Here is a 26,732-nt window from a genome sequence, read left to right as displayed (position 1 = left end):
TTTTTCCAACTCTATGAAATAGTCTAAAACAAAAGAGAATTTACGTATATGGATTTGGTGATCCAAACATATAGTAATCATCACAGATTTAGTGAACTCTGATTTGGGCTTTTGAATAGCTATCAAAGAAATTTCGCTTTGACCCTCAAAATTGGCTTTCAGAGGTTACGTAGGTAACAGCAGACCTCTTTCCTACATTTGCATATGGATATACCTGCAGTATCTTATATCTCACTTATGATTGCCTTTTGCATAAGGTAGTTTAGCATTTACATGTGTCAATAAATACTTAGGTGGTTTACTCATATTATGCATACTTAAAAGGAAGAGACAAGTTCTAGTATGTTCCAAACCATTGTTTCAATTACTATTAGATTTAAACAGAGAAGGCAGAAGGTTCAGCAAATGACCAGACTGAAGACTTTGCATTTGCAAGCCTAAAAACATGTAACTTCAAAGGCAGCCAAAAAAGGTAGCTGGAACAAGTAAAAAGTCCCTACCCTGCTGGAATCACCTTCACTATTACTTCTGTCCAAAAGATATACAATAGTCTTTACATTCTCAAGAAGAGTTCAAAAACCATGTCTGGAAAATAATTATCCAGATGTTTGAAAGGACTTTGTGTTCGATCACTGAAGGGAAAAAAAGAATGGTCTTAGTGAAATTTTCAGATGTGAAAATGAATGAAGGATTGTCCCACATTTGCATTGTGCCAGTCAGTTCACACATTCTTCATTCACGTAAAGAAGAGTATTACCACAAAATCTGGAGCTGTGACAAGATAAGCTTTCCATAAGCTGAGGACCCACAAATCAGAGTTAATTGTTACTAAAGCTTTGTGAACAGCACTTGTCAATAGATGAGCAACTGCAAACACCTACACAGAACTGTCCAATGCCACAGCAGGAAGACAGCTAAATAACAGATGATAAAAGTCACTTCTGACAAGCATGCTTTGAACCAGCCTTGCTGTTAGACTTCTCCATACAGTAATAAAAAAGGCCATTCTATGCAAACAGTAAGGTTTCAACTCTTTAGATATCACTTCTTCTAAACTTTATAATGGATAAAGTGTTTTAATCTACAGCACCATAATCCGCAATTTAACTAATCTGATTTGTAGAAAATTCTCTGTTCACTGTCTCAGGCCCTAAGCTTAGTGAAGAAAACAGTAATAAGCTCTTTCTGTCAGATTACAGAAGAATATACTGAACTGACCTTCCATTGCTCCTTGGGAAGCAGTTTCACCACCACAATGTCACTGTTCAGGGCTCTGTTGCGAGCAACCACACCATCAATAAAGATGTCACGAGTCCCATCCTAGTCAAAGAGGAAGAAAAATAAATGCCAGACCAAAACATATTTAACTACAGTTGTTATGAGATTTAAAACACTATCATCAAAAAAAGACACACACCCTGGTGAGACAAACATCCTGCAGTTGTGCATGGAAATTAAATGGATTCACCATATATATGCCCTTCAACATGCAATCTTTCAGCAAATAAGCTCCTTTGTATGTATGTGCCAGTACAGTAGTTCTACACTATTTATTTAAGACAGAGCCAAGCCCTCAAGATGTATAGTTTGCAAGCTCTGCTCAGTTCCTCTACAGTTACTCCTGGGAATGGGTAGAGAGTTTTCTGTAGTCACAGCTCTTCACACATTAAATTCCCAACTCAAGCACTCAAAGCCATTATTAAGAACATGTTTACAAGACCATCCACAAAGTGCCCCACATGCAGATCTGTCTGCTGCTCCGAGATGGGGAAGCAAGGACATGCAGCTCTGGGATCAGCAGGTCAGTCTGTGAGGGTGGCCTGGAGAGTGGCTGAGGATGCAGTCTCTTTTCTTTTAAATGAGCTAACACAATATATTCTGCATTTGGCACAAGTAACGCTCGAAGAGATTCCCAAAAAATTATGACTACAGATGCCAACTGAAAGCCAGAAAATCTTTTACTGTAACAGACATGTTAGGACACCTTCTCCCAATACTCTCGGTTAACATCCTTGCATAAGAGCCTCTAGTAATTGTACGCACTCCAGACATGTTTGGCATTCAGCTAATCTAGATTTAGCTTGGAAGGTTTTCTACATGGGGTGAATAAAGATGAAGTTTCCTGAAGATGCCAACACAAAGTTTTTAGTTTTTAAAGGATTGCCAGTTTTGTCCTTTCTGTTGGCTAATTATTGATAGTGCTCTTGCTGCTTTCATTACTGTTTCCCCATAATTCAGTATATGAAAAGTTCTACATGTATGTTTATAGTGACATAAATGTGTCAAACAATGTATTTAGTATTGAAATGAACAGTCAGCATAGTTTTTCTAGAAAGAGCTATCTTTGAATAGTTTTGAGGTAAAAAAAAAAGTTTAATTGGATTAGTACTTCATTGTCTTTCAAAGAAAAAAACAACCTCACAAAAATTAAAATCTTCATCACAACTTTAGTCACTTCTCAAATACACACTCCTGAGTCTCATACGCTTGTGTAAATCCAACCAGAACTACCAGTATGCTCAGTCTCCAATAAAAACTTTTTATAACCTGAAAACATGCAACCCTAGTATCACACAAATATCTTACTCTGCTTAGATACCAAAACAATAAAACGGCAGAACCCTGCCATGATGTGAAACTAAGGCTGTCCTCCAAGAGACCAAATTACTCTTAGAAAGAAAAGCAGCAGCAACTCAACAGCTGTGTGAAAGCTGCCTCCCATGACAAGATGCAGAAAAATTGCAAAGCTTCTTGGACCAACATAATTCAAATTGGAAATTGTTCTTTTAAACAAGCCAGAGGTTTTTTTTTTTAAACATGATCTTATTCCTCATTTCTCCCCACCCTCTCCCTTCTGCCCCAGTTCTTTACTTAAATCCACCACACACATAAAAGAAAAGTTCAAAGTCACTTTTTTAGGAAAATGCCTGTTTGGGTTTTGGGGTTTTTTGGTTGGTTTTTTTTTTTGTCTGTATCTGTAGCTACTCTGCACTGCAGGACACAGGCTGGCATTCATAATCATTTGTTTGTTCTACACATTTTTCCTTCTCTCTTGTGCCCAAGAAAATGCAAGGCAGAGCCCTTCCCCCATAATAGATGCCTGATGTGTCAATACCACCTAGTTAAAGCTGCATCTCCATACTCTTTGCAAGAGTCTTATCTTGAACTGCAGCCATTCTCATCCCAAACAGTACACCCTTATACATACATATATAAGAACACTTACATATGTGTATGCACACCTATTTTACAGCAGTTAATTTCAATGCCTGCAACAAAGTTGTCATTAGGAAACTGCTGTCAGTTTTGAGTTCTCCTACAAAAAGAAACATTTCTGTATCTCAAACTCCAGGCTCATGATTGTTGGACAAACACACGTCCAATAACACTTGTGCATCCCACTTTTTCCTTCAGCATCCCCTACTCTGCACAGCTGGCACTTCAGTTCATAGAATCATAGAAAAGTTAGGGTTAGAAAGGACCTTGAGATCATCTAGTTCCAAACCCCCTGCCATGGGCAGGGACACCTCACTCTAAACCACGTCACCCAAGGCTCTGTCCAACCTGGCCTTGAACATCGTCAGGGATGGAGCATTCACAACTTCCCTGGGCAACCCATTCCAGTGCCTCACCACCTTCACAGTAAAGAACTTCCTCCTTATATCCAATCTAAACTTCCCCTGTTTAAGTTTAAACCCGTTACCCTTGTCCTGTCACTGCAGTCTCTAATGAAGAGTCCCTACCCAACATCCTTATAGGCCCCCTTCAGATACTGGAAGGCTGCTATGAGGTCTCCACGCAGCCTTCTCTTCTCCAGGCTGAACAGCCCCAACTTTCTCAGCCTATCTTCATACGGGAAGTGCTCCAGTCCCCTGATCATCCTTGTGGCCCTCCTCTGGACTTGTTCCAACAGTTCCATGTCCTTTTTATGTTGAGGACAGCAGAACTGCACACAATACTCCAAGTGAGGTCTCACAAGAGCAGAGTAGAGGGGCAGGATCACCTCCTTTGACCTGCTGGTCACGCTGCTTTTGATGCAGCCCAGGATACGGTTGGCTTTCTGGGCTGCGAGTGCATACTGAAACCGGTTCATGTTCGGTTTCTCATCAACCAACACCCCCAAGTCCTTCTCTGCAGGGCTGCTCTGAGTCTCTTCTTTCCCCAACCTGTAGCTGTGCCTGGGATTGCTCCGACCCAGGTGTAGGACCTTGCACTTGGCATGGTTAAACTTCATAAGGCTGGCATCAGCCCACCTCACAAGCGTGTCAAGGTCCCTCTGGATGGCATCCCTTCCCTCCTGCGTATCAACCGAACCACACAGCTTGGTTTCATTGGCAAACTTGCTGAGGGCGCACTCAATCCCACTGTTCATGTCACCGACAAAGATGTTGAACAAGACCGGTCCCAATACCGATCCCTGAGGGACACCACTCGTTACCGATCTCCAGCTGGACATTGAGCCATTGACCACAACTCTTTGCGTTGTGGCCATCCAGCCAGTTCTTTATCCACCGAGTGGTCTACCCTTCAAATTGATGTCTCTCCAATTTAGAGACAAGGATGTTGTGTGGGACAGTGTAGAACGCTTTGCACAAGTCCAGGTAGATGACGTCAACTGCTCTGCCCCTCTCTATCAGTTCCGTAGCTCCATCATAGAAGGCCACCAAATTGGTCAGGCAGGATTTCCCCTTAGTGAAGCCATGCTGGCTGTCACCAACCACCTCCTTGTTTTTCATGTGCCTTAGCATGCCTTCAAGGAGAATCTGCTCCAAGATTTTGCCAGGCACAGAGGTGAGACTGACTGGTCTGTAGTTCCCTGGATCATCCATTTTCTCCTTCTTGAAAATGGGGGTTATATTTCCCTTTTTCCAGTCATTGGGATCATTAGATTACTAATACAATTAAAGTGGCAGTGAACCACAACAGAACACAATCACTTGAAAAGTCTCAGCTGTCCCTGGGGTGCATATAGTGTATAGGTCACAAAGGCTTCAAGACTTCTGCAGCCCTCTCCAAGGAGTACCAGGCTCTTACTGCTCCATGGCCACCTGTGTTTCTCAGTGGTAGCGCTCTCTATCCCTCTCTGACAAGATGGAGATCTGCAATGCTTTCATCTGCTCTGGAAGTGTCTTTCACAAGCACAGCACCACCACAGTCACTCCATCACTCGTGCTCAGCAGTGTCATTCTTCACATTGACAATGCCATGATTTCATATCCCACTACTGTGTACAGAGAAGAGACGAGATGTGTGGCAGAGATTTAAATGCTTGGATCTATTCTCCGGGTAGCTTTCAACAGAAAGGCCCTTGGTCATCCCCTCAAACTCTTCATGCAACAATGAGACAAGCAGAAAGAGCACATGTGCAGCAACAAATATTCTGGGATTTCTGATGTTAGAAGATGAACAGCTGTTGCATTTGAACTCCATAAAGCCATAGCCAAGTCAGAACTGAAGAGAAACGGATACAGTGCCCTAGTCAGCAGCAGGAAAGAAAGGGTGATTTTTCACAGCTCCAGCTCTTGCAGCATCTGGCAAAGATGGGAAATCCTGCAGAACATGACAGGCTGCGAACCCTCCATTATGCCAAATAATGTTATACGAAGGATAAGCTTCCTAAAACATGTCTTAAAAGGACTGTGTCCACACCAGCCACAGTCATCCTCATCCAGGTGTTGATTCTGCTTGTTATAAGAAACAAAGCTGGTTCTGGCATTCAGCTCCACAAAGGGCAGAAAAGTAGAAAGACAGCTAACAGCCTCACTTCATTCTCCTTAATGTGTGTGTTCCTGCATCCAGACAGCAACTGACTGTAGAAGGCAACAGATGGATACTAGGTGTGATTAGGGGTAAAGCTTCACATCCAATGTGAAGCTACACAACTCGTGTGTAGCTGTATTTCTCATCTAACCTTGCATTTTGTAATTTCAGATAATATGTTTAACAGCTTACACTTACACACTTGCGAGGACACCTGTGAAGGAAGGATCACAGTTCCTTTCACACACAGCGCTGGTCTCCTGATCTACCAGAGAGCTGCTCGGTACTTCTTCCTCTAGTTAATCTACTTCGTGCATCCCCTACCTTCCTCCACTCCTGCAATGTCAGCGTTCCCTAACAAACTGTGCTCCGAAACATTATCCCAAATCAACAACATGAAATGACAATGCCACAAATTTCAAGCCTTTCAATCCAAGCCCCAAAACAATAGCACTGTCAGTAGCAGGAACAACAACAGAGTCAGCATTTCACTGTTTGAGGGCAGGCTCTGCCTTCTCTCCCCCACACCAGAGAACATCTCAATATGAAACTCTCTCTTTCTGATGGCAACATTTTGACCAAGTCAGTTCCAGATAAAAAGCCCTGGCTGTGCCAGCTGTGAGGTCACCTTCCCAACTGAAAGTCCCTGAAATTGCAAGAGCCCTTCTTTTCTGTAAAAATAAGGAAAGAAGAGGTACAAGCCAGTTCCTTGTGACAGAAGTATATCACAAGCCAACAGAGAGAGAATCTGTGCAAAAGCGGGCACATGAAAAGGAATCATGCATATTATTTCTGGAATGACTTTTCAAATTAGCTCATGCAGCAGGTCGAAAATGGAGAGCATATTTGTTTAGGGAAGATTAACCTAAATCAGTGGAAAATCTATAAAACCTCTACAGCTATAAACCAAGGGTTTCCAATTACACTATCTGGTGGTCCTCAAACCTGACTTCAGCTGGCTTCTATGGAACCCAGCAGTATCCCAAATTTCAGCACAAGCTAAGTAAGTAGTTCTGTGAGGTATGAAAAAGCTGGATTTGTTTGGGAATATCTGATTAAAAAGAAAATTCAGATCACGTTCATTTATTCTAACTCATTCACCTCTGAGTGACCTCTTGTGCACAGCATAACTCTTATCCTAATGCACCTTTACTTACGAACTTTAAAGCATTACAAAATTACACTTACTGGAGATGGAATGAAGGCTTCATGGTACTTCTTAGGATTTATTCTCAAGGGTCCCTTAAAAAAAAAAAGAGAAGAAGGAGAAAGATTATGCCTGAATCTTATTAATTTTATATAGCATCACTTAAATTAGAGAGCTGTGAGTAATATATCTACTGTGAAACATGAGAGATACATCTAAATTTCCATTGTATATCTCAAGACTTGACAATGTAGCATCAGAGTAATTTCAAGCCAAAAGGCAGTTTTGTGATAGGCTTAGGCTGATCTACTGCAGTTTGTCACTGAAGAGATGTTGAATCACTAGCTGTTGCTGCTACTGGGTAAACTGAGGATCCAAGCCCTTCTGCTCCCTTCATACATTTTCTGATGAGCATCCACCAACTTCATTAAACAGAAACCAGAAACACTTTGTTTTGCTCTGTTTTGGAAAAGCAGAATGGTGGTCTTGCTTATTTTGGAAGACAGAAGGAAATAGGAAAAGCTGTCCTGGTGAGCTTGCATGGCAGCTACTATCAGCCTTATGGGGCTCTGGCTGCTTAGGCTGTTCCTGCAAACAGACAGTAGCAGTAATTCTGTGATAAAGAATATTTCCAAAGAAGAATCAAAAGGCTTTTCCAAAACCAAATATTTAACGTCTACAGGATTAAATTCTGTTTAAACATGTTTAAAGTGAAACTATCTTAAATACATTTGAAACTCCATGGTCTATCTATTTCTGCTTTGTTATCTGCCAAGTCAATGCTCAAGTCACCTGCCACAAATTCATATCAGCTCTTCAAAGTGAACCAACCAGAAAGGAAGAGCGAACCAAGGACTCACAGGCTACACACCAGTGCCACCCCCATCCCAAGAAGGTCCTGGGAATTGTGATCCAGGTGACTGTAGCTGGATTGTAGCTGGACTGTAGCTGTAACTGACAGCACTGGATTCTTATGGAAATACAACTAGGTATCTGCCTTCAGACAGGCTTCTCTTTTGGGCTGAAGCTTCAAAACTTTCTCCACTTGTGTATTTGAAATAATGTTGGCCAATTTGTTACACGAACAGATTGCATCTGTTTGTACTTCTGTGTCAAACAATCATAGGAACCTCTCACAGGAATTGCTTCCTTAAAAATTTACTGCAGCACTTAATTTTTTTATGTATTCTGGGAAGCACTCAAGATGATAGGAAAATAAAGCTGATTACATGTGAAAGTTTTGCCACCTTTAGAAATCTGCAGATTTATGAAGGTTTTCCATTGGTTTTATTTGCTTAAGTTTGGAAATACCAGCACCATATATTGTATATTCTTTAGGCACTATTTGAATACTTTACTGTGATGTCTTATTTCATGCCTTATGTAACTAGCATTAACTAGCTACATGGCAGGCACAACTCAGGACAACAGCACAAAAACAATGATAACTCACTGGGAGCAACCCTGAGGATATTTTATGCTTAGGCAAAGTGAGAGCTAACTCCTGTCATCAACCTCTATTAACACTGGTACCCATTGATGGAAAAATTTCAATGGTCTTTCTTCTCCTCTTATTTCCCAGAATCAGCCATCAAAAACAATATGCTGTTAGTAAAGGAAGATGCTATGGAAAGGAAAAAGAGATGGTTGTTCTGCTTGACAGCAAGTCAACCAACTCCCATACCAGCATCTACCCACCATCTCAAAGCAGATGAGTGGATATCCTGTGTTACTCTGCAGAATTCCCTCAAATAGTTCGGTACAGCTGTCAATCAGCCAGGTGCAAACGTCCACTATGTGCGTGAAAAATCAGGTTTTGTGTCCGTAGCACAGAAGGCGCCAGAGTGGCTACACACACATGGATGCCCAGCTCCAGCAAATACACAGAGGAGCAAAGTGTTACCATATTTACTATGCAGCGAGTTTCCCTACATTTTATATGCACTACCTAATTATGATCAGATTAGAATTCTTACGTCTAGTAACATTAAAATACTTCTGCTCTTTCCTTTAAGCAAGGAACTCCCAAGAAATATCTTAGAAAGCAGATGGGCCCTATTATCTGTGCCTATGAAAATCCTATTTACAATGTTGTACATTTCACGCTGTGATATCATATCTGGAACCAGTCACTCACCCCATCTGCAATGAACAACTGTTCTCATATGTGTATTAGGGGGTGAGGATCTGGCTGCAGAGTCTCATGATGTCACACTGATATTGTATTATTTTACAATAGCTTGCAAATAATAGCTGCTATATTTATCAGTGGTTTTATGTCAGTAGGGCTTTTGTTTTGAAAGGGAAGAGAAAGGTTTGCAGGAAGGTTTCTGAAACATTTTCTGATGACTCAAGTCAGCTTCCCACATACTTTCAAAACAGTTTCTAACCTTATTGAGCTTCCACAGCGAGATAAAAAAGGGTCATGATTTCTCAAGTTGCTCTGCTAGAACCAGGGCAGGCAATACTCAGACTAAATTTCAAGCATCTCAAACCAAGCAGTAGTATGTAACAGCTATCACAACACATTTGACTAGATTTTTTTGTATGTACAAAACACCAAAAAAGGCCAGGGTTCAAAAATCTGCTTCCTACCAAGGTCACCTTTGAAAAAACAATCCATGAAAATGAGGGAAATCCCAGCCTTCACACCCACAAAAGAACAGTTTTATGAGGAAAAACACTCTCTTAACAGCAGAGCAGGCTCTGCACCTCTGTAAGCTGCTCACTCGTGCTCCACCTGACCCCAGCAGCCCTGCAGGGAGGGTCTGTGAGACACTGGAGGCGTGGAGCAGACATGAGTTTCTGGCTGGTGCTTCACAGGATGATTATGGTCCTTTGGGTCAATGCTCCTTACTACATAACCTGACTAAATCTGTTGTGTGTAGCCAACATCATCCACTTCCATAGCTATGCAAAAGTTATTCAATCTTGTTTGCCTTCAGACCGTCTAATGTGACTCCATGCAATGTGGTAACGCTTGGTATTTGCTCACTGCAGACAGTTTTACAGGCAGGGAAGTTGGAAGCCTATGCACTCTTAATCACTTAATCTCAGATCCCCTTTCTTTCAGAAGGACACTTCCACACACGTCACATGATTAAATGAATTCAGGAATCCTGCAGGGCACAATTCTCCGTGTTACTTATCAAAAGCTGAGTTATGTCAGATACAGTACCAGAAGCTATTAAGACTGTTATTACCGACAAACGGCAGCACCCATAAAGATAAGACTGTTGTTCTTCCTGACCTAGAACTACTTAATCTTCATGGCACTCATGTTTTATCTGAGTGATCTCTACATCTGCCAGTAGTTTTTCCATAGGTTGGGCTTTCAGGAGCATTTAGTTGAGCAGCTGCATTGCCAGTGTCCTGCAACATCCTCAGAGTTCATGGTAGGGTCTTTTCCCTCCAAGAAATCTCTCAAGTTCTCACACAAATATATGCAGATCCACTGTTTCCAGGATGCTCCAGGGGACAGTCCCTGCTTAAGGTCATGCTGCTGTCTCACTAGCACTCAACTTTGCTCAGGACCACCAGATTCAGACCAACAGGTTTGTCTTCCTCTTCCATAGGATCTTGTGGAGCATTTTTGCAGTTTACCATGCCAGATCAATTCCCTGCTTTTGGGTTTTAAAACAACAGGTATTTGTTCATTATGTCTCTTGCCGTTGCACAGAACAGTGCTGAGTATTTGTCTATTCACTGAAGTTGCTTTCAGGATCTCACCTATGCTGGTTGAGACTGCAATTATGAATGGTCTTGATGAGATCATAAGGATGAATGAGCTGAAGATGAAAGATGCTGAGCCAGGATTCTCATGATCTGACACTCAGCCCAACGTGATTATACCCAGCTTTTACAGCCTCAACTGTTCCTGAGATGTGGAAGTGGATGAAAAGAAAATAGATACAGCTTCAGAAATATGTATGGAAGAGTATGACTCTCCTAGTTATGCAACACACAACCTGAAGTAGACGCTACGTATTTACAAGAATTTAGGATTCTTTAGCCAGAGAGCATGCAATCACAGGTCCCTTGGAACTCAGCTCTTCAATGGGATTCTCAGGTAGCAGTCATAGTCTGATGTGCCTCATCTGCAGCTGCAGCTGCACCTGACCTCATAGGCAGTCTACACATACTGCACTTAATGCTATCAGGCTGCATGGTCAAAAACACTTCTGAAGTTTAAATCAGAAGCTTAAGTTGCTGCCATATGCCACTGCAGCCATGGTGAGAAGTCATAGCTTGAAGCTCCCATTTCTTCCCTCACCATTTGCTTCCTACTGTGGATGTCTATGACAGTCTTTAAAAAGGCACTGATCTAAGGTCTGAGCAGCCCAGTGGACCACTCCAGTCATCAGCAGAGATATGCCACATAGTAATTTTTCTGAAAATTAAGAGCTCATCAGATGGGTCTTCAGGACAGAATCAGGCAATCTTACATGCGGAACCTTCATCACACCTCTGGAACTTACACCATTGTATTATTATACAAGAACTACTATGCAATTATAACAAGAAATTAGACAAAAAGTGAAGTGATGCCATTTGCAACTTCAGTGTATTGATGAAAGTATCATATCTCACTGACATTACAACATAATGCACCAGGGTGGTTTTGGGTAAACTATACCCCAGAATGAGCGTCTGTCATGACCTCACTGACTTTCATGTGCCTTTTTTCCCCGAACAGTCTGATTTCACTGGGACACCAAGTGTGTCCTGAAGAACGCTACACCATGTTGAGGACTGTACCACAACGGTGGTTCTAGGATGCTATCCTCTTCTCCTTCTCTTCAGTGAACCTCAGCCCTGCCTGCCTCTATGCAAAACCCTTTCTGAGATCCAGCTACCCACACATATGGCGGACCCTCCCCCACATTTTACTAGACATTCAGAGAACAATTGCTGCCTAATTATGGCTGCAGTTTCGCTGCTCCAAATGGAAGCACAAAGTCCAATCTTTGATCTTTAGAATCTGTAAATGAGAACATGCTTATTGCTAGATGTTTAAGGCAAAGGACCGCACGCACACATGCAAATGATCTTCTGTATCTTGATGGGCTCTTCAGTTCCATCTACTATCTGTGCCTTACTCCAGTAAACCATACACTGTCATCAGTGGCTGCATCAGCCCTATGGCCTTAGTGGGGTGCAAAGAAAATTACGCAAGCAAATCAAGGGTGTGTACCTTTGCCTGGCCATTTGATACCAATTTAACAAGTTACATCATAGTTTATAACTAGTTATTGCAATGCCCTAGTAGACACCAGGGCATTGAGACTCCAGGGACCAGAGCACTACCTGCACCGTCACTCTCTCTTTTTGTAAACATCTTTATGAGGAATTTCAGCAAGAACTCTTGCTAAGGGCATTTATTTTTACTTACACTGAAAAAGACAGAGGCTGACAGCACCTCCTGTGTTTGTGGGCATCATTTGTAAAAGCAAGTGTCTCCACAACAATGACTGGCAGACCATTCAACCAGAACTCTGCAATTCATCATGAGTGTGCATCAGGAACTTTCTGGAATTGTAAAATCAGTGCAATCGAACAAAAAAACTACACTTCAGCTTAGCATAAAAAATTTTGTTTCACTTCTAGGACCTTCTGAAAAAGGAAAAAAAAAAATAATCTTCCTCTAGCATCTACAAGTGGTACATCACTTCCCTGTCATGCAAACAACTGACACTGATTCCCAACAACTGCCTGTGATTTTCACAGACTTATCACAAGAAATGGACATTTTATGTTCCAGGCACCTGAATTAGCTCTCCCCTTTTCAGTCCTGCTGATACATCTTCTTTTGACATGTAGGCTTCAAATACACTCTTCTTCCTCCCTCGGGTGAGCTTGTTTAGATTCTTTCTATCACCTGATGTTGGGACAGCAGCATAGGTTCCTCCTGCAAACAAAAATGTGTAAGCGTTATCTTACTCATCAAACTCATCTATATATCTTAAGAGCAGCTGTACAGAGGCTTTGTATTCAAAGTTGAGCTTCTGAGAACAGTTTACATAGAAATACTTCAGAGCACCAAAAGCCTGGAATAACCATATTTTACAAATAATCAACAGTAATTTTACAGCTCATTTTAGAGTTAAGAGCACTCATCCCAGCCCATCTTTTAATAGTGCCGAGCACATGCTTCAGGGCAGCTTATTCCTGAAGCCTGTACACACTCTGCTTTAATACCTCTGGGAGTTCCCAGTTGTCTAGGATTTATTCTGCCGTCTGAATTGTTCATTGTTTCTGTCTGCGATTCAGAGAGTTGCCTCTTCCTATCGGAGTTCTGGGGAGTTCTTGCAGATTCAGAGTTGTTTCTGGTCCTTGAATACCCTCTCTTTTCTGCACCTGAAATCAAATACAGGTTTGAAATAGCAGGGGATGTAAGAGGAACCCCATTGACAGTTTGGTCCTAGTGAAACTCATGGTCAGCAGTACATAAATACAAGTCACAACTGTGAGTCATGCTCTTCATCCAAAAGAAACAATGTCTTCATTAGTTCATTTGTAATCTGTTGGCTTTTTGTGCCTCTTAATCCACTGCTAACTTATTTCAGAATAAATAAAACTCTGGAAATTATGGTACTAAAGTTGGATACAACCTTTCCAAAATCCTGGGAAATTCATTAGAGCACATAAAATGTGAAATTGTTAAACTGTTTCCAAAGCCTCCACCCCATTAAGCCCCCAAGTAGTGAGAAAATATAGCTTCCCTACGACTTAATTAACTAGTTCAGGAATCAAGAGGAATTAAAAATTCTCAACAATCCACTCTGGAGTAATTAACTGTTGTGCTACCAGAGGCAGCACAGTACACAAAGACACCACAAAGACATGCCAAGGCTCCAAATGTCTCGCCTGCTCAGAATAGGCCACGATCATACAAAAATATTCTGCAAAGACTCACCTCTTCCTTTACTGCTATCACCCCAGCCCCTTCCCTACAGCCAGGAGAGCAAGCAGCAGCTTCCAAAGCATATGCCAACACTGTTCCACAGATCAGCACATTGGAATGCAACCCAGCGCCGTGCAGCTGCCCTCTTGGCCCTCCACCTGGATACTGAACATGTCATCACTGCTTTGCCTTCCAGCCCCTCCTGGCTACACTCCCTGTGTCCAAGCTTGTACCTGCAAGTCAGAAAATGTGTAATGCCAACTTATTCGCAATGGGGCTATCCAAGTTACAAGGCAAGTTTTTTACATATGGTATCCTTCACAAACACAATCACAAATTGTTTCACGGAATTAAACAGAAGCAGTGAGAAAAAAAAAGTGTTTAAAAAGCTGTATATAAGCAGAGATCTTTAAAAACTTGGTACAAGAGAAAAAGCTGTGTGGGTGTGGTGTGGTTGACACACTGGAGGGAAAGGATGCCATCCAGAAGGATCTTGACAAGCTGGAGAGGTGGGCCCATGTGAACCTCATGAAGTCTAACAAGGCCAAATGAGAGGTCCTGCACCTGGGTCAGGCAATCCCAAGAACAAATACAGGCTGGGTGGAAAATGGATTGAGAGCTGCCCTGAGTAGGACTTGGGGATAGTGGTTGATGAGAAGCTCAACATTAGCTGACACCCTGCACTGACAGCCCAGAAAGGCAACTGTATGCAAGGCTGCATCAAAAGGAGGGTGACCAGCAAGTCAAGATTGGTGATTTTCCCCCTCTATTCTGCTCTTGAAAGACCCCACCTAGAGTACTGCATTCAGCTCTGGATCCCTAATATAAGAATGATGTGGACCTGTTGGAGTGAGTCCAGAGGAGGCCATGAAAACACTCAGAGGGCTGGAGCAGCTCTCCTATGAAGACAGGCTGAGAGAGTTGGGTTGTTGAGGTCTTCAGGGAGACCTCAGAGCAGCCTTTCATTACCTAAAGGGACTGACAAGAACTCTGCAGAGGGATTTTTTACAAGGGTGTGTGGTAACAGGACAAGGAGGAATGGCTTTAAACTGAAAGAAGGTACATTTAGAGTAGATATTAGGAACAAATTCTTCACAATAAGAGTGGTGAGACACTGGAACAGGTTGCCCAGAGAAGTTGTGGATGCTCCATCCCTGGCAGTGTTCAAGGCCAGCCTGGGCAGGGCTTTGAGCAACATGGTCTAGTGGAAGGAGTCCCTGCACATGCCAGAAGAGCTTGAACTAAATGACCTTTAAGGTCCCTTCCCACCCAAATCAAATTCTATGATTCTATTAAAACTGCTACTTTACCCACCAAAGACAAAAAGCAATTTCCATATATAACAACAGGCAAATGAACAGGAGGAGGGAGGGATCCTCCAAATTCAGAAGAGGATACACCAGGACAGGCAGAGGGACAAGTCAAGGTGCCAGTTCAGACCAGCCAAGGAAGAGATTAAAGGCCACAAGGAGTGTCTCCAAACAGGACACTGAAATGAAGAGGCAGTCTCTGTGTTCAGTGATGATAAGGGCAATGTAGTTCAGGCTCTTTCTATATGATCAAGCTTTTTATAATCTGCACATGCTTTCAGGGAGGAGACTGTCCGAGGGAAGTTGCAGCTGTTAACATGTCAACAGCGCAACTACACATTTAGTGTTCAGCCAATGCAAACAAGGCATTACTACCTGCAGGGACCACAAGACGAGATGGCACTAAAATTAACTGATCTGCAAATGCCCTAAGAGTCAAGAGAGTAAGTTCAAAAACAGACACCAAAAGTAAAAGGTCTAGAGAGATATGAGCAGAATAGCTTTGAACTGGCAACACAGTTTTCAGAGACATTCTGGTGAAGGAATCTCACTTAAACTGCAACAGTCAGGATCTTAGGAATATTATTAAAAAAGCAAGGCACTCGGTTGATCACCCAGAGAGGTCACGCAATCCGCTTCGCTGGAGGTTCTTAAAAATAGGTGAGACGGATATCTGCCAGAGTTGGTCTAAAAAGAGTAGTTTTTTCCTTGAGGTAGTGAAATGGATTACATGAGCTCGTAAGGTCTTCTAAAGCCCTTGTTTCTATGACAGCGAGTCACAGAAAATACTACAAATTAAAGAACTTAGGATAAAAAGGAAGCTAAATCAACATGTAATTAAGAAGGAGCTGGGGAAAAAAAAAAAAAAAAGAGCCAAAAACTAAAATGCAGAAAAGAAAAAAAAAAAGTTTAGTGAGGGAAGTGAGGTGAGAGCCAGAATTAGGCACTGCAGAGCAGCGCTGCCCCAGCACTTGCCATGGCCATCAGTTCAGAAACTTCAGGGGCACTGCTGCCAAAAATAATGCACAGTAACAGCAAAGGGTGGAGAAGCACCTTTCCATGCCGAAAGGTAGACACGCAGAGAGGTACTTGCTCATTTCCAACACTTAAGCCTTTGGCTTGCTCTTTGGTGGGATTTTTCATCAGCTCAGATTCAGACAAAGTCAAAGAAAAAAATTACTCAAATGAACAAACTCTGCTTCGACATAGCTGGCTTGCAAGCCACTTTACACACAGCCACTTTGGATAAGTATTTGACCCCGCTGGCCATGGCATTTATGGCTAAACAAAACCACCCCTGTTACAAAGCCACAGACAACTGTCACAATTAGCATTCAACCGGAACACATCAAGTTCTGCATGACTGTAATTTCTTGTGTCTCTCCTTTTAAAAGAAAAATAGCTAACTAGAGGTTGCCATCTGTTTCAACTAGATTCAGTATTTGCTTCTGTAATGCACCTGTCTCTTAAAACTGGAAGTTAGAAATATGTATAGAAATAGTTCTCATGATGAGCTTTCCTCCTGTCTGCTGCCCAGCATTAATATTCTACTGGATAAAACAGACATCATTCCAAAAAGCAAACTGTTAACTTGACTACTCTACAACTCTATAGACAACATAGGATCTATTCAGACTATCCTTTCTGAAATAACTGCTATCACAAACTTAGTTAAACTGTCTTCCAGCAACAGGTATGTCAGAAGTCTTACTTCTCTTGTGGTATTGCACTCATGTTATTTGTAAGATACAGCAAAATCTCTTAGGGTAAAAAGAAGCACAAAGTACATTCTAAGCACTAAAATAATCAATGACTAAATACATTAAGCAAATTAATATAATAAAAAAAATAACTTCAACAGAAGGAAGACTAAAGTGCAGTGACAGAGAGCTGAGGGTGGTTGATGCATCTTAAGAAGGGGCCTGAAGCAACCACAATCCACCAAGCACATGTGCATATGCAGAACCATCCAAGCTTGAATGCAGAGCAATTTACGTAAGTATTCACAACACATAGCAAATGAACTTGTTTGGGTATGTTTATCTGGCGGCACAGATCATAGAACCATAGAATGGTTTGGGTTGGAAGGGACCTTAAGGATAACACAGTTCTAATCCCCCTGACACGGGCAGGGACACCTTCCACTAGACCAGGTTGCTCAAAGCCCTGTCCAACCTGGCTTTGAACACTGCCAGGGATGGGGCAGCCACAGCTTCTCTGGGCAACCTGTGCCAGTGTCTCACCACCCTCAAAGGGAAGAACTTCCTGATATCTAACCTAAATCTCCCATCTTTCAGTTCAATGCCATTCCCCCTTGTCCTGTCCCTACAGGATCTTGTAAAACGTCCCTCTCCAGATTTCTTGTCAGCCCCTTTAGGTATTGGAAGATGATGTAGAGCTGACCTCCATGGATGCAGCCATCACTTGTCTGGGATTCCTAGATGTTCTGTCATTTCCAATGGAAAATAATACAGAAGTAACAATTTGAGGAAAGGTGACTGTTCGTTACTTGAAGTCTTCTGGAGGGAGATGTGGGTTTAAACAATCCCAACACTGTATCAGGCAAGGAGACATCCAAACAGCGCCAGCAATTCCACACACAGAGCAGGGAACCCCTTCAAATTAGCTAAGGGGAAGCACTTGTGGGAAGTAGAAACACACAACTCCCACCTCCACAGCTAGAGAAATGAAAAGTAGGTAGCATTTGTGGGCTTTCAGAACAGTCCACAATCAGCACCTCCTTTTACTCTCAACATGGGTTCCAGGAAAAGGAGTAGAAAGGATGGCGCTGGAGGCTGGCTCCAACCCAGAAAGTCCAGCAACCAACACACAGGCAGCAGCGGCTGGTTGAGCTCTGCTGAAGGGACAGCACTGGAACTTCATCGAGAATCCAAACCATCACACTTCATCACTGTCACAACAACAGTGACATCACGCAATGGCACATTTTGATCTTTAAACCTAAGTACCTATTAATCTTTTCTTACTTTGAGGGGAAAAAAAAAAAAAATGCATGCAGGCAGTTTCCCAGAATAATTGATCTGCCTTACAGTAAGAGAGGAGGCTGGATGTTTTAAATCAGCTTATTTTGACATACTTTATACAAAATCACTCTATAGTTCAGGTTTTGAGAAGTACTGCATTTAATTAAATTTACATCTATTAGTCAGTTGATCAACTAGATGGCCAACTAAATCAACTAAAATGTTCAACTAAAAATGAAGTTAGCAAGGCCAGAAAGTCTTTAATTTTACATTAAAACTTGCATATTGCTTTACACACGGAAGAACCAAGACTCTCAATTTTATTTACCAAAAATAAAACATTTCCAACTGCCCTCTAAGACCTGACAAACTATTTGATTACTACTAGCACAGAAAGAAAGTATTCCTCACTGAACTTTCATCAGCACATCCATGACTCCTTGGATACCTCCAATCCAGGATCCAGCAAGAACTAGTTTTACTTGAGAGATCTAAGTGAATTCCAAGATACAGATATCTTGGTATAGCTTTCCCCTTTCCTGTTAAATGGCGCCTACCTTGTTACTAGGCATTTTAATTCTGATTAAACGTCCAGTTTTGTTACCATGTACATTATTTATGTTTAATCCAGCTCCCCATGGTGTGCAGTACTCCGAGAACATCACAACTGTGCAGGTAACACCTCTACAGGTTTAGGACTCTGCACTGACAGCCATTATGACATGTAATGATTCCTTCTAAGTGTAAAAATGAAAAAGGAATTATGTTGAAAGCACTGGACAGAACAATATTGTTACAAACTTTTCCAACACAAAATACTTTCATCTACTACTTACCTTTATCAGACTACGATGGCATCAACACCTCTGCTAACTCTGCTATTGCAAAGAGGATTTTCCATTGATTCCCAGCATTAGATCATGATCTAGATATGCAAAGGAATCTTTCAAATAACCCTGCTTTACAGTTAACATAAATGTGAGAATAAAGAGAAGCATATCTCCAGAACTGATAACATGTGATAGGATTTCTATTTGTTATCAGTTAATGAGACACTCACAACACATGGTTACTAAATATTTGTCCATATTTCTACAATGTTTAATTTCATTGCTGACACATTTCAATGACTTAAAACAATTTCCTTCAGACTTTCCAAGAAGTTCCCTGACATTTAATTCTTCAAGACAACCTATCTATGCACTTAGTAAAACATTGTAAGGATACACCCATGAGCTAGAAGGCATGGCAGCTACTAAACGAATGGTGACCCAACACTGCCTTATCTCCAAAGGCAGGAATTAACCAACTAAAGGCAACAAGAACTACTCAGATGCTAGACCCTGCTTAGTCCAACACTCCCATTTAAGTCAGACTGGGTTAAGCACAGCAAGAAAGCTAAGTAAAGCATGCTCCTGCTTATCCTTACTAGAGACTTAATGAATTAGAGTCAACCACATGGCAGCCCAAGGCATCACCTCACAGATCTACAAGTTCAAGTTGGCCCTTGGCCCAGATGGCAAAGCAAATTCTAGAAAACATCAAATTTGGTCTTCTGGCAAATGAATACTCTCCACAACCTGCCAGGCAGTCCTGTCTATAACATTATGAGCCACCGTAGATGCTGATGTGTAAGACAGTTTGTTAATAGCCTCAGTACAAGTGTTCAGCCAACGGAAATTGCCCTGTTCTAGAAAGATATCTGGGACCCAAAAAATCCCAAATCCTACATAGCCCCTGAAAAACCCATCCCAGGTACTTTTGTGAATATAACTCTGCCAGCTTTGATAGTTTGGGGGGATGCATTTCCTGCCTGGTAGCTCTGGACAGGCACAGACCTAGTCTTAACACTGCTGTACCAGGCAACTAGTCCTTTCATTCTCCAAAGTCAAATAAACTCTATTAGCAAAAGCATGCTTTGCCAGTACAAACTGCATTAACATCAGGGTGGTTTTGCTAGGATCCCCATGTCTTCTCCTTTCATATGCTTAGACAGCCATTTAAACACTATTTGATATTTTCTGCTGCTTAAAGCCTCTAAAATAATTCCCTCTCAAATTTTAACAGCCAAAAAATGTTTGTTAGTTTGCTTTTAATTTCTAATGCACCAGTGACATCTCATATACGCCATATTATATAAATTACTTAGTCACAAACTCCAAGCACTTAAATGACTACTACAATATCTGGGATCAAATTACCACACACAGGCAAAAAACCCAGGCAAAACCAACAAACACCACTGAAGTGATCTCAAATGCAAGTTATGTCAACAAAAATGCTGGTCACAGACAGGCCAGAAGTAACTATATATTTCTGTTTTGCAAAATATTTTGCAGATTTAAGAGATTAAATGTCTCTCTCTAGCAGTAACAGCCAAATACTTTTTTGTTCTATTTTGTTTTAAAAGGAAAAACAATGACAGCTGTTGGTATAGCTGCTCCGGGAAAGAGTTCTGTACCACGAAGAAAAAAGACACTCCTTGGAAGATATCTCAAGCAAAACTCTGTGCTAGAGCCCAAATAATACAAAACCAGACCAAAATCCATCCATCAGACTCCCTGTGAGCCGAGCTCCACTCTAGCCTGTGCTAGGAACAGCCATGTTTCAACATTGCTCTCAACAGGAATTACATGAATTCAGAGTTCTCCAATAGCCTTGGAACAGAACCACCACCATGCATTTTACAGTATCTTGAAGCAAAGAGGTTAAATAAAGTAGATGGCTCAAGATTAAAGACAAAGCAATAGAGAGAAATGAGGATGTCATAGGAAAGAATTCATTAGAGATGTAGGAGTGGAAAGGCAAGACTTTTGAGATACGCTATCAGTTCAGTGAGGTTTCATTGCAGCAAAGAGACTTTCAGGAGATAAACCTGGAAGGCAGCATTTCAGATGCTCAATCTATGGTCTAAGAGAAAGTCTGACAGCACATTCTCCTTATCACAAGCTATTAAAAAAAGGATCTTTCTTCTCTGATGAAATGTAAACCAAACTGGAGGTTCTGCAGCACACTCCTGTGCTTAGTCCAAGCCTGACCACAGAGCCAAAGGGAGTTCCTACAATGTTGCTGTAGGTCCTTCTCAAAAACAACCAAGGATATGAATGACCTGAATCTTCAGGATTTAAAAGTAGGGCAAACTTCCGCGAAAGGGAATGTCTTGGCGGAAGTGAAAAAGGATGGCGATGTGACAGCACTGTAGGGATTTACACAGATGGTAGACTGCATAATTAAGTTTAAAGTTAATTAAACAGTCATTCAAAGAAGAGAAACAACGCAGACCTACATTTACATGCAGGGGCTCAGCCAAAATGTCCTGAAGTGAGTGGATGATATATTGAAACCCAGCTGCCAGAACTAGCTCCCATGCCCACCAGTGTCCACTAACTGACCCATTTCATGGGCCACCAGGGCCCAGCCTCAGCATAAATCTGAGCTGTAACTTTCCACCATCAAGACAAATCAATGTAACATAAGGAGACAGACCCTAAAAATGAAGGCCTGTCTACACAGCTCTTAAATGGGATTTCAGGAGTGATTCCAAGCAACCAGTCCTTCCAGCAACAGCCCAACCAGTTACCAACAGCCCTGTTCAACTTAACACAACTCCCTCTGTGCCAGCCAGCAGTTTATCTACCTGCACAACCATGTTTGTGTACCAGGACACAGCCTAGCTGGGAGCCATTTGTGCACCCAGGAACAAAACTGCAGCTCTCTCACTCTGCCTCTTTGAGGACGGTGATTCTCTAAACATTTTTGGCAGAAAGTCTGCCAAAACCTGCACAGAGAGTTGAATGTCCAAGAAAAAAAAAAGAAAACACACAGGGAATCCTTGCATCAATGGGGAACAAGCTGCCTGTGGGAAGACAGCCTGCCCCGCCAGTGGTGACTCCCAGATGGGGAAATACAGGCTCTTACGGTTTATGAATGAGTTCATAGGGCCATGAGCTGCTTTTGGAGGTGACCATGCCACTGCACTGATTATAAAAGATTCAGACCTTCACTATTCTTACAACAAGCCGCTGAGGAAGAAACATTCCTACTTAGGGATGGAGGCAGCAAAAAAAGTGGCATGTCCATGGATACTCAGGGACGTCTCAGGAGTAGAGACTTCATTTCCAGACCCATGAAAATTAAGTGGAAAATACATGTTGCCACTGCTCTTTTACTTTAAGCTGAATATAATTATTTAAAACTCTAGTGCTGCATGCCCCTAGATTGCAATAGGGAACTAGGGAAAATGAAAAGGTTTTGCTGACTTTGGCTTTCTGAAAGGGACTATGCTTTGAAAAACTGAAATGAAGAAAAATGCAAAATGGATTCTTTCTGCTGCACAAAACAATGCTGTGGAAACTGCTCCCGACCACCAAGATCATGTGCCCACGACACTATGCTTCCGCTTCAAAAACACTTCCAAGCATCCTCATGCTTACATGGTTTTGACTTCAGTAATTCAGACAGTAATTGCAGTTTTATTCAATTCCTCAGCAGGGTTTGTGTTGTAGGAATACTACATGAGTGCAAAAGCCAAAGATACCATTCCAAGCTCTGAACTAAGGGTTGGTGATAAAACTCACTTAGTAGCAATAGACTAAAAGTTTATCAAAACAGTTACTGTGCTCCAGCTGCGTGCAGCAGCACAGTGGCGTTGTCAGGGAGGGGATACAGCTCTTCTGATTTTCAGGACTCTCTGTGAACCTGCTCCACCCTGCTCATGACCTCCTAACTACCTACTCCGCCTGGTGACTGCACCCCTCCAGGCTTCCACTCCTGCCTTGGGGATGTGGGTCAGGGCTGCTTCAACTGCCCTCTCGTCCTTAACATCATCCCAAAGCATCCTCCACAATACCTTTTGCTTTTTGTTTTATCTAGTAACTACACTGTGGAAAGGCTTCTTCAAGACTTCAAGAAAAACACCTTAAAAACATAATACTGGGGAAGTTCTCTCTGATTTCTCTGGGCTTCAGTAGTTTGAGGGAAGCAAGCTGCTCAAAGATCAGAAGAACTCAAGAGGCTTTGAAAGGCAAAATACCTGATAGGAGGTGCTAATGTATCGAAGACATTAATAGCTGAAGAAATGAAAGAACTGCTTTCAGATTCATACATACCCTGAGGTTACCCCATGTGCTGCAGAATAAGACAACTTGCTCATGAACCATTCCCCACACTGCCTACTCAGTGTAGCAGGTACTTTATTCAGAACGCTTAGTACTGTGGAGGAAAAATGCCCAAAAACATACAAATTGAACAAAACCACATTATTGCTGCAGGCTTGTATCTGTAGAGCTCCTGAAATATTCTACAAGTCATTACTTACCCCACACATCTGTGGGCTGCAGCTGCTAGTGCTGACATTTTCCTTCAGCACCCTGGAAATTTTTATTTTTGTCACAGAAAAACTTATTTTCTGCAACAGATCCCAACATTTTGTTTTCCATCCTGTCCCAGCCAAGTTTCAACTCTCCATAGGTTGGATTTCCCCACAAGAGGGAGTTAGGGACATGCACCCCGTATCACTTCATGGCACTAGTTAGCAAGGTGCTTGAGGTGGGAACACAAGAGACGGACACAAGCACTCCAGGGGTGTTGGTGCGCTCTCCATAGGACAGGAGAGGCAGAAGCAGAGGCTGAAAAGCAAGGCAGCGGTGAAAGCCCTGCAGCAGCCACAGCCTGGAGAGGAATCCCCATTAGCCACTGAAGCTAGCTGTAAAGTGCCTGTCCTACCTACCTGGGTACCCATGGCAAAGGAGACACTTGAGAGATTATGTGAACAACAGGCCAGACCTGATCAGGGCATGTGGGCTGCCTGACCTTGTGGACTGCAGAAGACTGAAGGCTTTTACAAATCAAATCCTGTTAGAAGTACAGCATATTCCAAGGGTAGAATTTGTTATAAGGGCCTCTAAATCTGTCAGTGACAACCCACACACCACAAGCCTTAGTAAAACTGTTCCAATGGTCATTCACCCTCATTACTAAATTGTTCTGTATTTCAAGCCTGGATTTGTTTAGCCTCAAATGCACTATACCATAATCTGTTCAACTGAGTAGCCTATTATTGAACATCTGTTCCCCATGTAGGTAATTTACTGAAAGCTCCCTTCCCCCAAGCATCTCTTTGATAAGTAAAGCAAGGTTCCTCAAATCATTCTCTGTGAACCCAGTGTTTTCATCCTCCTTGTGGCTATCCTCTGAGTATTCACCAATTTAACACTATCCACTCCGAACAGAGGGCATCACCACAGGATACAACACTCCATAAGCTGCTGCTGACATGCCAAAGACACATGCAGTCCATACTCCATCTTCCAGTTCCCGTGCTCACACATTACCCTTTTGGCTACATTGCATAGGAAGGGGATGTTCAGTTAATTAATCCATCAGAAGTGTAAAACTTTTTTCCAAGCTGATGCTTCCCACGCTGGTCTCCTCCTCACTACTAGCATGGTTCTATGCTGGCCCACTAATGGATTTTGTTTTGCCTGCTCCCTGTCCACCAAGTGATCCAGATAGCTGCCAGCAACTGTCTCCATTATTCAATACTCTCTGCAGTCTCCAAGTTGCCAAAAAAAACTTTCAATCCTACTTGTATGTTTTCTTCCTGATGATTGACAGAAGTATTAAACAGCAGAGTCAGAAAATGACACTGCAAGAAACAGACATCTGTCAGTAACAAGTCTCAATTTATTGCTGCATTTAATTAGTTTGGCTAAACAGCTTTTACACCATTACACATACGCTGCGATTTTATTATACTAACAGACTGGCATCCATACTCGCACCTTTATCATTAAACTCCTAATCTCATAAGAAACTGACACTGAGGGATCTCAACAGGACCTTTGTTGCGTAAACTGATGACAAGTTATGTTGAAGAGAAGATTAAAAGCTACTTAAATTAATTCTGTTCTTTAAGATATTATATTCCTAGGACCAGCACCACACTGGCAGGCATAGTTATCTGAGCTACATAATGGTGGCTAAAGAGAAAAGACATAGTTTAAAAAAAATAAATAAATAGCATGTTAACAGCAACATGTGTTCCCACTGATGAACATTTTCACATGAGTACTAGTAAGTGAATGAAATCACAGAGGTGAAAGCTTTGCTGCCAAATGCAAGGGTTCCTGATGCAGAACTCAGTCCCACTGCAGCATGATGTGCTCAGGACTCTGGTAAAGGGCATGGAAGACAGTTATTAGAACACACACAAAAACAGTCCCTGCAAGGAGAGGATCTCATCTCCCCAAGAGAGGGTACCTCAGATATTAATTCACATACTATAGCTGATGTTAGCCAAAAACATTAGTTGCACAAGAATAAGGAATGCAACATTTTTTTTTCTATCAGAAGCAAGAAAGAAATTTATGTTTGTGATGACGTTGCTAAACCATTAAAAAAAAAAAAAAAAAACACCATTCTATTTTTCATGTGTTTCTTAGATAGGGCCATACAGTAAATCCAGTTTTCCCTCCTCTCCCATATCTTATTACTACGATTAATGTCATCTAAGGAATGCTACATTGGACCTGGCAGGATCAGCTACATTTTAAAGATTTCCACAGCAACCACATTCTCCATTTGTTGAGCTGATTCTGTGGCCTTTACTTAGATCACTAGCTTATATTTAATGGTGCCAAATAGGGAGATAACAGCATTCTTAAGTACTGAATTTCACCTGACAAGAACTGAAAGACTCACTGCTAAAAACAAGAATTATCTTACATTGAATTATCTTACACTACTAAATGTAAGAATTATCTTACATTCGCCTTACTGAAGAGAAAAGCAGAAGCTGTGGTGGTTCTTCCAAAGTTTCCCCAAAGAAACAATGACAAATACAAAATTTAGTGCAGTGTACTATGGAAAAACAAAACCCCTAAGATGTTGCCATCTTGTTAAGGCTTGTATTTCTTGACCAGCTGTGCCCATTAAACATGAAAGAAAACCATTCCAGGATAGTTCCTTTGCCTATGCTGAACCTTTTAAATGCCAGCCTTGCAGCTACAAGCACAACACCACCATCCAACAGCAACAATTGTTTTTAAAGCTACGATACTAAACACCAGCCTGCTTGCCAGCGACACTCCTCCATGGAAGCTGCCCAAGTCGGTTAAGTACCACAGGCTGGGCAAATAAATGCCAAGTGTCAGACAGAGATGATAAATCAGAAAGGGCCATGGAAATCTTACACCATTTCAGAAAAGGTATTTGTTACCCAGGAATTGTCTGTTTCCACTCACGGGGCATGCTGACCCTGACTGATGGGCAAGATATTTCCAATACATCATAAACCCATGAAGCTTTTAGTAAGAGGAGCCTCTGGATGCTACCTAGCAAAGCTGGTGGTGTTATTCTTCCCAAGGAAGGTGTCTTCAGGTACAGAGATCATGTAACCAGCCCTGCACAAATCTAAACCTGTTTCAAAGCAACCAGCCTTCAAGAGCATCCTGCTCCACCCAAGCTTTCAGCATCAATAAGGCCACCTCTCACTCCCAAGTACTCTAGCTCCAAAGATCCTCTGAAATCAAGTATGTCTGGGAGATGGTGTTCCCAAGAGTGTGCTGCACTCCACATGCAGAACTGTTTGGAGGACAGTTCTCTTCTGCAGATGTCTGGTTTTAAGG

General features: G+C 41.9%; 1 protein-coding gene across 2 annotated transcripts in view; it reads right to left on the bottom strand.

Moving 5' to 3' along the window:
* The window catches only part of DIS3L2 (DIS3 like 3'-5' exoribonuclease 2), a 208,549-nt gene that overhangs the window by 175,245 nt on the left and 6,572 nt on the right, over positions 1-26,732 (bottom strand). For both annotated transcript variants that reach the window (XM_080622290.1, XM_080622291.1), the window contains exons 3-6: positions 13,106-13,264; positions 12,673-12,815; positions 6,949-7,002; positions 1,219-1,320 (exon numbers count right to left, since the gene is read on the bottom strand). In XM_080622290.1, coding sequence (XP_080478416.1) covers positions 1,219-1,320; positions 6,949-7,002; positions 12,673-12,815; positions 13,106-13,264 — 458 coding nt within the window. The remainder of the gene's footprint in view (positions 1-1,218; positions 1,321-6,948; positions 7,003-12,672; positions 12,816-13,105; positions 13,265-26,732) is intronic.

Source organism: Psittacula echo (genome assembly GCF_963264785.1).
Source record: "Psittacula echo genome assembly, chromosome: 7".
Lineage (NCBI taxonomy): Eukaryota > Metazoa > Chordata > Aves > Psittaciformes > Psittacidae > Psittacula > Psittacula echo.
This window is presented reverse-complemented; position numbering and strand designations above follow the sequence as displayed.